Source organism: Bos indicus x Bos taurus, chromosome 21 (genome assembly GCF_003369695.1).
Source record: "Bos indicus x Bos taurus breed Angus x Brahman F1 hybrid chromosome 21, Bos_hybrid_MaternalHap_v2.0, whole genome shotgun sequence".
Classification (NCBI taxonomy): domain Eukaryota; kingdom Metazoa; phylum Chordata; class Mammalia; order Artiodactyla; family Bovidae; genus Bos; species Bos indicus x Bos taurus.
Window position 1 is genome coordinate 20,726,827 of NC_040096.1, and position 13,602 is coordinate 20,740,428.

Here is a 13,602-nt window from a genome sequence, read left to right on the forward strand (position 1 = left end):
CCAGTGTAAAGTTGGGGGCCCCCCAACTTTAGAGTAAGCGCCCCCACCCCTGCCTTTGGTTGGCTGACAGCCTACCCCAGGCCACACAGCCCATCCTGAGATCTCTCTGCAGGGCCAATTTTGAAATAGTCATCTAGGCTGAAGCGTAGTCCTTAGTTTGTCTAGCTGCCCCTCACAAGGAAAATAAGGTCTTGATATCCATCGCTCTCCGGGTCTTCAAAAGTCAACAAGCTCATGCTCTGGGACATTCCAACGGCTGAAGGGATTTATTTCTAAGTTATCCACATCTGCTTTGTCACAGACTCTCTCCTGGCGTACCTCTGGGCCAGGAAGCAGGCTCAGCCGTGGTTGTTTATCATGTGCTTTAAAAAACTTTTTTTTTTTTCAGCTTTACAGATGTATAAGTGACAAAACGGTAAGCTATTTCATTGTACAGTGTGCTGATTTAACATCTACTTCTCATTCCTTTTGCTTTCCATCCCCTTCTAGGCAAGCTCTTTTTGGAGACCATGTGAAGAAACCCCAGAGCCTGGAGGACACAGACTTGAGCCGCCTCTACACAGCCACATCTCTGATGCAGATTGACGACAACGTGATGAGGTGTGCCCACGGCCCGGGGTGGGGTGCCAGGCGGGAGGTGGCGGGCCAGCACTGCCCGGCACCAGGGCTTTCCTCTGCACACTTTGGTATTAAGGGTTTGTTCGTTTGTTTTTAATGCCCACCATTTAAAAACTGAAGATTTCAGGACTTCACTGATGGTCCAGTGGTTAATATTCTGGTTTCCACTGCAGGGGCCACCTCAGGTTCAATTCCTGTTCAGGGAACTAAGATCCCACATGCCGTGCAGCATGGCCAAAAAGTTTTTTTAAAAACCCTGAAGATTTCACAGAGAAATCCAAATTTCTAATGTCTCTTAAAAAACAGGAAGGTGCTCTGAGCACTCATTCTGCATTCCTGCCTTGCCCGGCTGAGCGTGAACAGGGGAGCTGGGGTGTGTGCGCCCTAGTTGTCCATAGTCCTCAACTCTGGCATGGAGATCAGATGTCACACAAACTGCATGTGGCAATGGAGTAAAGGAGAAGGAAATATTTCCTGTACTTGTACCTGCCCACGTCTCTATCCAAAGTAGAAAAACCAAAAGTAAACCAAGAGAGCTGGGTGTTGCAAGAAAAATGGACAGAGCCTCTTCCTTTAGGGGCACGAAGACACTTCTCTCTGAGTGTAAAACCAAACCTCGCCCACTTCGCTCAGGGACCCTTTCCTGCCCCACCCTCTCCAGGCACCTGAGGTCACCCCTTTGACAGTGTCCTCTTTTCTGGCACCAGTGGTTTCTGATTGAGGTTAGCCTCACCTGGAAAGGTAAAGCTGATCTCTGACCTCATCAATCTCTTCTAAAAGCATCATCCTTTTTGTTTAATGATTATTTGATACCTTCAGATGTGGCCTAAAGTTCATCCAAATAGACAGATATTAACCTGAGGGCATGGGATCTGTACTTACCTTCCTTATGAGGTTTTAGTAGCCTTCTTATACCAAGTAACTTTGAAATATGCCCGTGAATATGCCCAGTTACTCAGAGGAAATGGAAATTGCTGGTATGTTCAACAGGCAAGAATGAATTATACCCACGCTCACCTACCACAACGCTCACCTACCACAGGGCATGCAGCTTTACTGTGGTGCAGACACTGTCCTGGGGCTTCCGTTGTGGCCCAGACAGTAAAGAGTATGCCTGCAATGCAGGAGACCAGGGTTTAATTCCTCAATTGGTAAGATCTCTTGGAGAAGAGAATGGCTACCCACTTCAGTATTCTTGCCTAGAGAATCCCATGGACAGAGGAGCCTAGCAGGCTATAGTCCTTGGGGTCGCAAAGAAGTTGGACATGTCTAAGGAACTAACACTTTCACTTTTCAGACACCATACTAATGAGGGAAAAAAATATTACATAAATTTCATTCATCTTCTAAGTCCAAAAGAGAGTGTTTAGGAAGAAGCTGCTCTCTTTAGCTCCATTTTACAGAGGAGAGGGCTTCTCTTGTGGCTCAGCTGGTAAAGAATCCACCTACAATGCAGGAGACCTGGGTTCGATCCCTGGGTTGGGAAGAGCCCCTGGAGAAGGGAAAGGCTACCCACTTCAGTATTCTGGCCTAGAGAATTCCATGGGCTATACAGTCCATGAGGTCAAAGAGAGTCAGACATGACTAAGCAACTTTCACTTACAGAAGAGAAGCTCAGAGAGGTTAAGCCCTTTGTGTAAGCTTACCTAGTAAGTGACAGAACCAGAATTTGAACCCAGATGCCATAGCCGGGTGTTCTTAACCCCTAACTCTGGTACCTGTGTATATTCTCTGATATGATGTGTTAGTGTGGGAACCTGCACAGTAATATATCAACTCAGCATTCCAGTCTTATTCCAAGTGTTGTTTTTTCTTTTTCTTGTGTGTGTGTGTTCCAGGAAGTTTCACGGCTACAACTCCCTGAAGGAATATTACGAGGAAGAAAGCTGCATGAGATACCTGCACAGGGTGAGTGGCCACAACTCAGAGAGCGACATCTCAGAATTAGCATCACCCCACCCAGCTCCACCCACTGTATAACAAGTCTCCCTCCTCAGCTTCCCTGGTGGAAGTTCAGCTGGCATCTGGCTCCATCCACTGTAGTTGTTGACTTGAGTTTATTATCGAATAAAGCCCTGCCCCTCTGTGACCTCTGAGTAGTAACCCCAGAGCTGTCCCTTAGTCCAGTCTGCTCCCCAGTCTGTGTGAAAGCCCTTAAAGTCACTGCCACATCCGTTTTTTTCATAAGTCCTCCTTTGATAGTTTCATCCAGCCTGGTTCCTACTGTGGTTCCTCATAGGAAGCCCATGTAGATTTCTTACAATCCTAGACTCTTTTGGGTCATTGTGTCTTTCATCGGTGTGGTGCCCAGGACTGAATTCAAAATTCCTGCCTTGATCTGGCAAGCACAGAGCAAAGCAGATGTCTTTCTGTATCCAAATGGTAGAGAAGCATGTCTTTGGTCGAAGTGGATTGGTTTATATTAATGGAGTTGTCAGCAGCGATGATGAACTTTGTGTGTGATAAATCAAGCTTGTGGCCGATCATAACCACTATGCTTTTTTTTAACCTGAATCCCCACCAAACCAGTGTCTCCCTTTCTGTCTTTGATCAACTGCTCTTTTTACTCAAACACAGGACTTCCCATTTATCCCTGTCAATGTCCACCTGTTAGTCTGGCCCACCACTCCCCCCGCTAAAGCAGATCATTGTGAATGGCAGCTCTGCCATCATGTCATGTCAGCCACCCTGCATACTTTAGCATCATCATCTAGGCTTTTCATGTCTTCATTTAAGCCATTACAGAAATGTGGAACTGTCCAGAGCCAATGTCAGGGCCTCCAGCTTAGGCAGCCAGTTGTCACACTTCCTGAGCATGGCTGTTCAGTAATATCTGAGCACCCCCATCAACACCATCTCCGCTAAGAAGAAAAAGGACACTACTGGCTGTTTTGCTAAAGTGGATGTTGAACGCACAGCTGCCAAGAGCCTCCCAAGATCTACCAGCTTGCTCCTGTTTTCCTTCCTCAGATTCTTCTAGAAAGGCTCCTTTGTCTGCAGTGAAGCAGACTCCTTTCTTTCTCCCCACAACATAAATTGGATGACCATGTACATAACTCTGTAAAGTCGTTTTTCTGAAAGATACGGCTAATCTGAGACACTGTGAAGAGGATCAGAAATACGTTGCCGGCGAGTATTGTAGTCCTGAGCCTTGCTCCATCAGAGCACGTGGGTCACCTAGGACACCAAGCATGGCTCCTGTGCGTGCCTGTATGTGCCTGTGCGTGCCTGTGCGCACCTGTATGTGCCTGTGCGTGCCTGCCAGGGCTGCAATCCCAGCGGCCACTGCCAGGGAGCACAGGCATCCTCAGTCCATTAGTTCAGCAGACTAAGCACCGACCCTCTTCCCTTTGCTTCGGAAACATGTCCAGTAGTGTATTTCAGCCTTGGATCAACGGGATCTAAAAAAAGAGAATTGATCATTTAATCCTGCTTTTATTTCCTTGTTTCAGATTTACGTACCTCTCATGCTGGTGAATGCAGCCGATGACCCCTTAGTGCACGAAAGTCTTCTAGCCATTCCAAAATCTCTTTCAGGTAAGTGTTTCTTCCCGCCGCTCTCTCAACCGCTCAGCAAACTACCACAGTACATCGCCTTCACCACGCTGACATCTCCTGGACACCAGAGCGTCTTATGGCAGTATTCTTACTTAGTCTAGTCTGATAGGCCTGGGGCTGTGGTAGAGCCTGTGTTGAGCCTTTCATGTTCTGTCCTGGTGCAAGAGACAGGATCCTCATTTATAACCACAACCCAGAGTTTGGGGGAGTCCCCTGGTATTCTATGAAATTATTGCCTCAGGGATGTGACTCCATTAGGTCTGAGAGCTTGAATTAAAGAGAGATTTAGACTTGAAACGTTGACCTGAAAAGGAAAAAAAAAGTCAGTTCTGCTGCCTCTTGTGACAGACAGCCTCCCTGTCCACTTTGAGGATAAAAATATAAGCCATTGAAAAAGTAGAGAAGGTCACTCATGGGAATACCATCATATTTCAGGCTGGCATGACCTCATGTCTTGCTAGGTAGGAGCTACAGAAAGAACTAGAAAGAGGGAAGCAGAGGAAATACTTGGGTCACAAACCACAGTTACTGTGCATTGTCATTCAGATCCCTCGGACCAGACCTCCCTGCCCCATCCTCTGTGATTGTTTCCTCTTATAAACATCACGTGTTAACCAGAGGGAAAGGGGTACATCTGATTCTCTCCTGACCCCAAGTTAAAGAGTAGATAATGCAGCAAACAGACACAGGACCAATGTCCAGACAGAGCTCTGTTCTCCACTCAGAGCGAATGCATGAGTCGCAGGTGTGTTATGTGATAAAAGCTGTCGCCTGTCAACCGCCTGTCAAACCACAGGCTCCCTGCACAGAAACAGCCACATTGGCAGCGGCAGGAGGACACAGGCTTCCTTCTGCACATCTAAAGTAACACCCACAGCGCTCATGCTGTCATACAGAAACTGATGAAATAGCAGCCAAAAGGGAAGAATAAAGGGGATCAGACAAGAGCCCTGCAGAGCCAGAAATGCAGGTGCCAGGAAGCGCCTCAAAGGCCTGGAGCAGCCAGCAAGGGGCCCCTTGTCGCTCGTCCCCCTGGGAAGACAGATGCTCTTTGTGGTACCTGAATGCACCTGGCTCCACATTTTTGCATGTCTTCAGTAATGGCTTTACTAGCCCATGTGGGACTAGCTTAAACATGGACTCATAAAGTCAAGCTCCAGGTTTGTAATTCTCAGATGACCATTTATCACGTGAGGTTGAGAGCTCGGGCAGCTTTTAACACAACTTGCAGCTTTATGTTTTAGTCTTGCAAGATAAAGTTCTGCAGTGGAAAATCATTGGCTCCATTGAATTCATCTGGTTCTTTGGTCAATAAGAGTGTGTTAGGAATCCGTCCTCAAAGTCTGGGCCCCACCAGTAGCATCAGCATCACCTGGGAGCTTGTGAGAACCACAGAGTCTCAGCTCCTTAAATCCAGGCCTGTTAAAGCCAAACCTATATTTTAAGTCAATTGCCTGGGTGATTTGGATTGGCCAGAAAGTTTGTTCAGATTTGTAAGACGGTGCAGAAAAATCCGAATGAAATTTTTTGGCCACCCCAATACTTGGCTGTACAGTTGAGTCACCTGGGAGTTTTAACACCACCAATGCCTGGGTCCTCCCTCTTTCACCTGCCAACTCCCAGTTCCACCCCACCCCAGCCCTCACATCAGAATCTCACTGGTCTGGGTGCAACATAGGGACCTTTATTAAAAAGAAAAAAAAAATTCAGGTGATTCTAATAGGCAGCCAAGTTTGAGAACCACTTAGAGTTCTAAGGATGTCCTAAAAGGCAACCCACTCGAGTATTCTTGCCTGGAGAATCCCATGGACAGAGGAGCCTGCTGGGCTACGGTACATGAGGTCACAAGAGTTGGACAAAACTGAGCAACTAAACCTAAGCCAGTACCCATTCTGCTCCAAAGCTAAGCTGCTATTCCCAAACCTGCTTGATCTCACCGTCTTGCCTGCCCCCACCAAGTTAGCACCCGCCCCCACTGCTGGTGAACGAGGCGGAGGGGGTGGAGATCAGATGCCCACTTAGAGGGGGACACCTGCACCCTTGGGGCAAGCCTGGGCCACCCTGGCCAGCTCGCCCTCCCACCTCCAGCCCCGGAGCCGGTCAGAGGACAGTGACTCACTCAGCCGCCTTTCTCCTGCAGAGAAACGGGAGAATGTCATGTTTGTGCTGCCCCTGCACGGGGGCCACTTGGGCTTCTTTGAGGGCTCCGTGCTGTTCCCCGAGCCCCTGACGTGGATGGATAAGCTGGTGGTGGAGTACGCCAACGCCATCTGCCAGTGGGAACGCAACAAGTCGCAATGCTCTGACACGGAGCTGGTGGAGGCTGACCTGGAGTGAGGCGCTCCCCGGACTCTGGCGTGCTCCAGCCGCCCTCCTCTGGAACTCTCATCCCTCACTGGCTGTTTTCAGGTCTCCCATCTCCCTCAGCGACCTGGATCTGACCTCACACCATCAACGGGGACCACCCACCAGACACACATGCGACCTGAAGTGGGTGGTGGTCCCTGGGAGCTCCAGGCTATTTTTGTGCTTAGTTACTGGTTTTGTCCATTGCATTTGTTAGCCATGGTGACAAGCGACAGGGTTCTCACCCTGCTGTCCGGTGTCAGCATCGGATTGCTTTCAAGCCAATTACATCTAGTTTCCCTATTAAAAAGCGTGTCTGAATAGCAGTTTTGCTTTGCCAATCAAATTTTCCCCAAGAGCAGGGAAGGATGGATGTTACGCTGTGGCAGTTGTATGTGTCCTGGATGTAGACCCTAAATAGAGCCAGTGCTGTAGCTACAGTTCTTGGGGGCCTGGGGCCCTGGGCCCCCCCTGCTGAGAGTGTGGTCTCTTACATGACAAAATTCCCTTGAGTCAGAAGCCAACTTTTTTCCTTACGCATTCCTGACGATGAGAGTTACCTGGGGCGCTTATTACAAATTCAGCCTCCCACGTCCTTCCCCTTGGAGGTGTTTCTGTGGGGCTGGGAAGGGGCCTGGGATTTTAATTTTTGACAAGTGCCCCAGGTGATCCTTATCACCAGGCAAATTCGAGAAACCCAATGGTGCGGAGCCTGTGAATTAGAAACGTCTTGGTAGCTCATGGTATCTCGTAGCTCCCAGGAGCCTCTGAAGCAGCAGTGCCTGTCATGTGCACCTGCCTTGATGTGATAGCCATGAGCAGTTTCAGCACGGGCCTGGGCTGGTGATGGAGACTTCAGGCCTGCCTCTGCCTCTCATTGGCTATATGACCCTGGACAAGTCCCTTTGAACTTTTCTTTCTTCACCTGTAAAATGCAGGAGCGGCTGGACCAGGCAGATTGCCGAGATCACTACCAGTTCTAAAGTTCAATGACAAACTCAGTTTACTGAGGTTTGAGAGAACTCCTCTCCAGGGGAGCCCGGGAGCTATTCTAAGCATGTCGATATCATCATTTGCCTTTCTTTTTTTTCTTTTTCCTGTCCCTCATTTCATATAAAGTGGTTTGGTTTTGTTTTTTAAAGTACTCATTTTATTTTTTTAGCCCACACACAGAAGTCGCTCAGTCGTGTCCGACTCTTTGCGACCCCATGGATTGTAGCCCACCAGGCTCCTCGGTCCATGGGATTTTCCAGGCATGAATACTGGAGTGGGTTGCCGTTTTTTTTAACCCAGTTCTCTCTAACTCTGGCTTTTGATACCAAACAGTTCAAAGGTTGGATCTGAGTTTGGAGAAATCGCTTTTCAACTGAAGAGGGTGTGATTTTGGAAACCGGATTTTTAGTTGAATAACTTATGTCCGTAGGCTATTGGATAGGTCTTTCAAGAGTGTGTCTTCTCAAATGAAAAGCCCACGCTGTGTTTCAAGTACTCCTTTCCTCCAATCCTGTGGTACTTGAATATCTAAAAACCCTGCACTTTGAAATAATCAGCAGTTGCTATCTGGAACTGAACAGAATTATGAGTGAAATGACCTAGATACTTAAAATTATTATTTCCCCTGCTTCTTCTACTTTGCTCTAGGACAGACAGGAGTATTGATAATGGATCCGTGTGCAGATATTTAAGGGGTAAAGGGAGCCATGTGAGGGCCTGGGCGCGGACCCTCTTGGTCACAGGTGGTTATAGTTTGAGCCTCGGTCCTAGTCACGTGAGTCATGTGTTGTTTTCTGACAATCACCAGCTTATCCTAAATGGTAACATCAAAGACCACTGTTATCTGAAGAGACTGAGGTTTCTCTGGTCTCAACTTGGCTTTGGTTTCTCTCTCTCTCACACACACACACACACAAATTCATCATCATGACTTTCCCCCCAGGTTGTTATTTTTCAAGTGCATATCTCATTCACGTGCTTTTAGCACAGATCGGCACTTTATCTTCTGCCCCTCGATTTGGAAGCTCGTCTTTTCCCCCTCTGTTACTTTTTCCTCCAACCTGCAACCACAGCTGTAATCGAGAAAATTCACAGTCATATTTCCTGCTCCTACCTTCCTGTCTCAAGACTTTTTGTGAAATCAGATAAACGAAGCAATAACCTAACGGGGCTGAATCACCATCCCAGGAAGCAAGAGGCTCCTTTTCATTTGCCTTAGGACACGTCCCTTGATCTGTTCCAACTATATAGCAGCCAGGTACCAGCTCCATTCAGGAGGAGAAAACAGTCCGGTTGTCATACACTTGGCGGAGACAGGGACAGGAGTCTGGAGCCTGGTGTGCCCGGCAGTTCTGTTGACCCACGGAGGAGAGGCAGGGCTCAGAGCATTCCCTTTGTTGCTGGACAACCGGATTTTACCCCACAGGACCGTGGGGCGCCATGCACAGCTGAAGTCTTTTTAGCGTGTGACTCTGAATGGCACTTTTTAGCTCACATGAAATCAACTGAGGCCCTTTGTTCAAGCTTCAGGCTCTCATGCATGGAAATGAGAGTGTAACTGTGGCCGTCTTACAGGAAAATTGTTGTTTGTTTCTGAATGGGAGCACAGAGGCATTCAAGCCTAATAAACAAGGGAGCAGCACTTTATATGTCGGTCAGCTTTTTCCTCCCTCCCGCTTGCCTGGCTTTTCTGTTCATTTCTGATGATAATGTGGCGGCTCTTCTTGCTCCTGAGGTCCTCTTGGGGTTAACACAAGGCTGAATTTTCAGAGTGTTTGCATATTATATTTTAAAATCAGGTTAAGGACATAAATTGTAATGGCCTAGATAATTCTGTTGCTGGAAGAACATGTTAAAAAACCAAACAGGCTTCTAGCAACATTTTTCCAAGTTTTTCTCCCTGCCTCTGTAAACAGTTTTGAAGACAACAGTGAGTAACTGATCCCAGTCAAGTTAGGATTGTGCATGTTCAGTCACTCAGTCCTATCTGACTCTTTGCGACCCAATGGACTATAGCCCGCCAGGCTCCTTTGTCCATGGGATTTCCCGGGCAAGAATACTGGAGTGGGTTGCCATTTCCTCCTCAACAGGATCTTTCTGACCCAGGATCAAGACCTCGTCTCCTGTGTCTCTTGCATTGGCAGGTGAAGTCTCTACGACTGAGCCACCTGGGAAGCCCAAGTTAGGATTATCTGACTTGAAAAATGGTCTCAAGTCTTCTTGATGCACTTATATCAGTAGCAAGTTTAACAGTCTTAAAGAAAACCTCTTACCTTCTCTGATGTGAGTCTGTACCAATGATTCCAGGGCAGAATGAAGACAGAAAGTTATTTGTTGTCACTGTATTCCTTGAACCTCCTGCAAGCATTTCCCACATACCTTAGAATGGGAATATACCTGCCAGGGGAGCACCCTCTCCTGACTTGGTGTTAATGTCCCAGGGTCCTGGACACTTGGATTCTTCTCCTGTCTAAATCACACTGGTCTGTGGGCAATCTCTTCCCCTCTCTAAGCCTCGGTTACCTCACCTTAGACCATCTCCAAGTCCATTTCACCTGTTTACACATCCTTTGCCAGAACATTCCCAACTGGCCTTCTACAGCCCTTGTAAGTGGACACAGATAAGTCAAGGCTTCGGGCTTGTCTTGAGGGGACTTGGAGAGAGAGAGTGAGCTACTGCATTCAGCCTTTGCTGGTGAAGAACCTTGATTTTGCCCCAAGCCCCGTGTCCCTAACTAGCTTCTCTTCAGAGCCTCCATTGTCCTCCCAGTAGCCTTTCTGTGCCGAGGGCGGTCTCATGACGGGGACAGGTGCTGACCGTTGGAACAAAGCGAATATCCCCTTCATTCTGTGAGACTTGGGCAAGCATTGACCGTTCCCAGGGCAGGAATCCTTCCTGCTCAGACTTCCATTCTCAAACTGCAGCCTTCATTAGAGCTGAGATTTCTGGATAGTCGAGTTTGTCTGTCTGGCATCTGAATGAGAGCTCTCTTTGTCACTGTGTGGCTCATGATCCATTTTGCCAGCGCCTGGGAAGCAATACACGTGTTCTTGTTTGTGTTTGCCAGGCTAGCAGATGTCTGAGCTCTGAAGGGCTTTTCTTTTTCCCATGGCACTGATTCTGACTTAGCGCTGAAGATCACTGAAACATCACCTTGAGTTCAAAGAACTCTGGTCTTTGTCCTCTGAGGTAGGACAGGAGAGTTATCATATTAAGCATTTTGCTGCAGCGTCCGCTCACAATATCAGCTGGAATCATTTTTCTTTGCCCAGAAAGCCTTAACTTGCCTCTAGAATATCCCCTGGTAGGACAAAGCTATTTGGCTGCAGAATTGAAATTCTCCTGCTGTATTAGTCTGCAACAAAGCCACAGCAAAACCAGAGAATGTTACATTAGGCACCTCCCACCCCTTGACAATTAAGAGCAGTCTGGAACTGGCCAAACACCTGATGTCTCTGATGTCTTTCTTCCTTCTTGGCCTCACTCTGTAGTTCAAAGACTACTTGGATACTTCCAAAAGCCATGAAAAGTGGCAAAAGCCTGCGTGTGGCATTTAGTGGCCAAGCAATTGAGGGAAAGGTGTTCTTCTCCACATGTTATCAAAGCAGAGGAAAATGTCCCCCACCCCGCCCCGCCCCCGCGAATTCCCTGGTGGTCCACATTAAGACTCCGCACTCCCAGTACAAGGGGCAAGGTTCAGTCCCTGGTTGGGGAGCTAACATCCTGCATACTGCAAGCATGGCCAAAAAAATACAGAAGAAAATAGCCACCACCAACCCCCTTCACATACTAAGATAGCTTTTGCCAAATTGTATTTGAAGGGGAGCAGGCAGTGAGAACTGGAATGCTGTCCAAAACTGAAGCTGCTTCCTCTTTGTTCTCTGCTCCTGCTGCCTCGGCCGCTGTAGCCCAAACACCCCCAGCCCCTCAAGTGGCCCTTAGAGGCAGGCTGCAGAGCCTGGCTCAGCAGCAGTTCTCAGACCCCAGGACAGTGGACAGCTGCCCCTTTTGAAGGAGCCAGCCCCTCCTTCCCAACACATCATGTTTTCTGAACCATGTTTTCCCCAGCATGTATGTGGATAAAACATTCATCTATCTCAAATGAGTAAGCTGAAGTTAATTTCGAACCGCTGGATTGTCTTTTTAACTCAACTCCTGTCAATTAGTAACAAAGCCTATAACCTGCCTTCCCTCCCTCCTGGTGTCCCCATTAGCCAAGAAACCCATTGCCGCAAGTTAGGGACTGACCACCTATATAGCACCTGCAGAAGTACCCTTCATTGCCGTGGGGCATTCTCCTTCCAGGCCACCCACGTGCCGTGGCCAACAGTCCCCTAGCACGATGGCTGTGCCCGCAGTCCCGGCGCCAGTCACCTCCTTCCCGGGCTGTTTGTGGGGGGCGGGCCGAGTTCCCGGGCAGGCGTGGGAGCTAGGTTTCCTTTGGTTTTTGCTTTGGGCCTCTTTAGTCTTCCTAAAGCACAAGTCCTTGTAGACTCCTGTCCCCTCTTCTCCACACCAGTCTCAGACGATCTGGGTCTTGCCCACCGCCTCAGGAAGACCTTCACTGTACCTGAGCTTCTGATTTCTGCCACTGCAGCTGCCTTAGTGACACCAGGGGCTGGGGGGTGGGGGGTGGGGGGCCAGTTTGCATCTCCCCCCTTTCCTGGTTAGACTCCCATGAACCACTTTCTTTCTGTTGGCAAGGTGTGCTTCCAGGTTGATTTTTGAGAACCATCACTTACACATTCCTAAATTCCTGTTTTGTTTGAGTTTGGTTTCTTTGTTTGTTTTGTTGTTGTTGTTAATTTTCTGAAACTTCAAATGCTGCCCTGAAAATAATGTATTTTTGAGTTTGTGTTCTGAAGGCCTCTGTGCTGCTGGATTTGGGGGCGGGGGTGGGGGCAAGATATAGGATCCTCCAGCACTGAGGTGTTTAAGATTTGCAACTAGCAATGCAATTTTTTCTAAATATGAGGATATTTACCTTTATTAAGAAATTATACTAAACAGTGGTGTCCTTGATCATTTTATGTTCTCATAAATTACTTTTGGTTCTGTTTTGATTCTGTGTGGTGGTAAACAAAGATCATTACAAACAAAAGCTGTAATTTTGTTATCTTTGATTCAATGGAATTTCTTTACTTAAAAAAAAATAAAAAAGACTAAAAATGTGACCTGGCTGTGCAGTCATTTGTAATGGAGATTTTCTGTCTGTGAATAAAAGAATTCTTCTTGGGCTTGCCTGGTGGTTCAGTGGGCTAAGACTCAACCCTACCAATGCAGGGGGCCCAGGTTCAGTCCCTGGTCAGGGAACTAGCCCCCACACACTGCAACTAGAAGACCCTGCATGCTGCAACTAAGACCTGGCACAGCCTAATTAATTAATTAAAATAAGTTTTTAAAAAATAAATAAAAGGATTCTTCCCATGTCTTCACCAAAGCACGAGCTTGAAAGAAGTGGGCAAAATACCAAATTCTCATCACAATTGACTTTAACCCAGCCTTGCAAATACCGAAGAAATGACCAGCCCACAGGTGTCTTTACAAGCCCATCCTCTCTGGGAAGACAGCCAAGGCCTGGGAAGAGTGAGATAATCAGCATTTTAAACACTTGCTCTATAAAGTGAACCACGTAGACAGAATGTAAGAGATGTCAAAGTGGTAGTTGTCACACATGATTCACAAGCTTTTCTGATAGTGTTCTTTGGAAAGACCAGGTGAACATGACCTAAATTAAGATTATATTGGGTTGGCTGAGTAATAGTGGTGTTTTCTTCTTTATATCTGTCTGAATCCAAGCGAAGGGTCTCCCAGGGCCAAGTACTGGCCCAGCCAGAAGGGTTGTGGTGGTCCATGCTCCCCCACCCCAAGGACCTTGCACTTAATCTTCTTCCTTCCTTGGTCTTGCAAAGCCTTTGACAAACTAAGTGGGGAGAGGTGAGTTGGTTTTGGGGGACATACATCAGCAAGATCTAAGAATGCTCACAGACAGAGGATCCCCGTGGGCTATAGCCCATGCAACCCATGGGGTTGCAAAGAGTTGGACACAACTGAGCAAGTCATCAAGCTTCCCAGGAGAATCAATC

The 13,602-nt window shown here is 47.6% G+C and overlaps 1 protein-coding gene across 1 annotated transcript in view; it reads left to right on the top strand.

The window, feature by feature from the left end:
* The window catches only part of ABHD2 (abhydrolase domain containing 2), a 114,146-nt gene extending 101,456 nt beyond the window's left edge, over nucleotides 1–12,690 (top strand). Inside the window, exons 8-11 of the mRNA XM_027521700.1 lie at nucleotides 490–600; nucleotides 2,457–2,526; nucleotides 4,071–4,155; nucleotides 6,317–12,690. Of these exons, the coding sequence (XP_027377501.1) occupies nucleotides 490–600; nucleotides 2,457–2,526; nucleotides 4,071–4,155; nucleotides 6,317–6,513 (463 nt within the window). The 3' untranslated portion in view covers nucleotides 6,514–12,690. The remainder of the gene's footprint in view (nucleotides 1–489; nucleotides 601–2,456; nucleotides 2,527–4,070; nucleotides 4,156–6,316) is intronic.
* The last annotated feature ends 912 nt before the right edge of the window (nucleotides 12,691–13,602 follow it).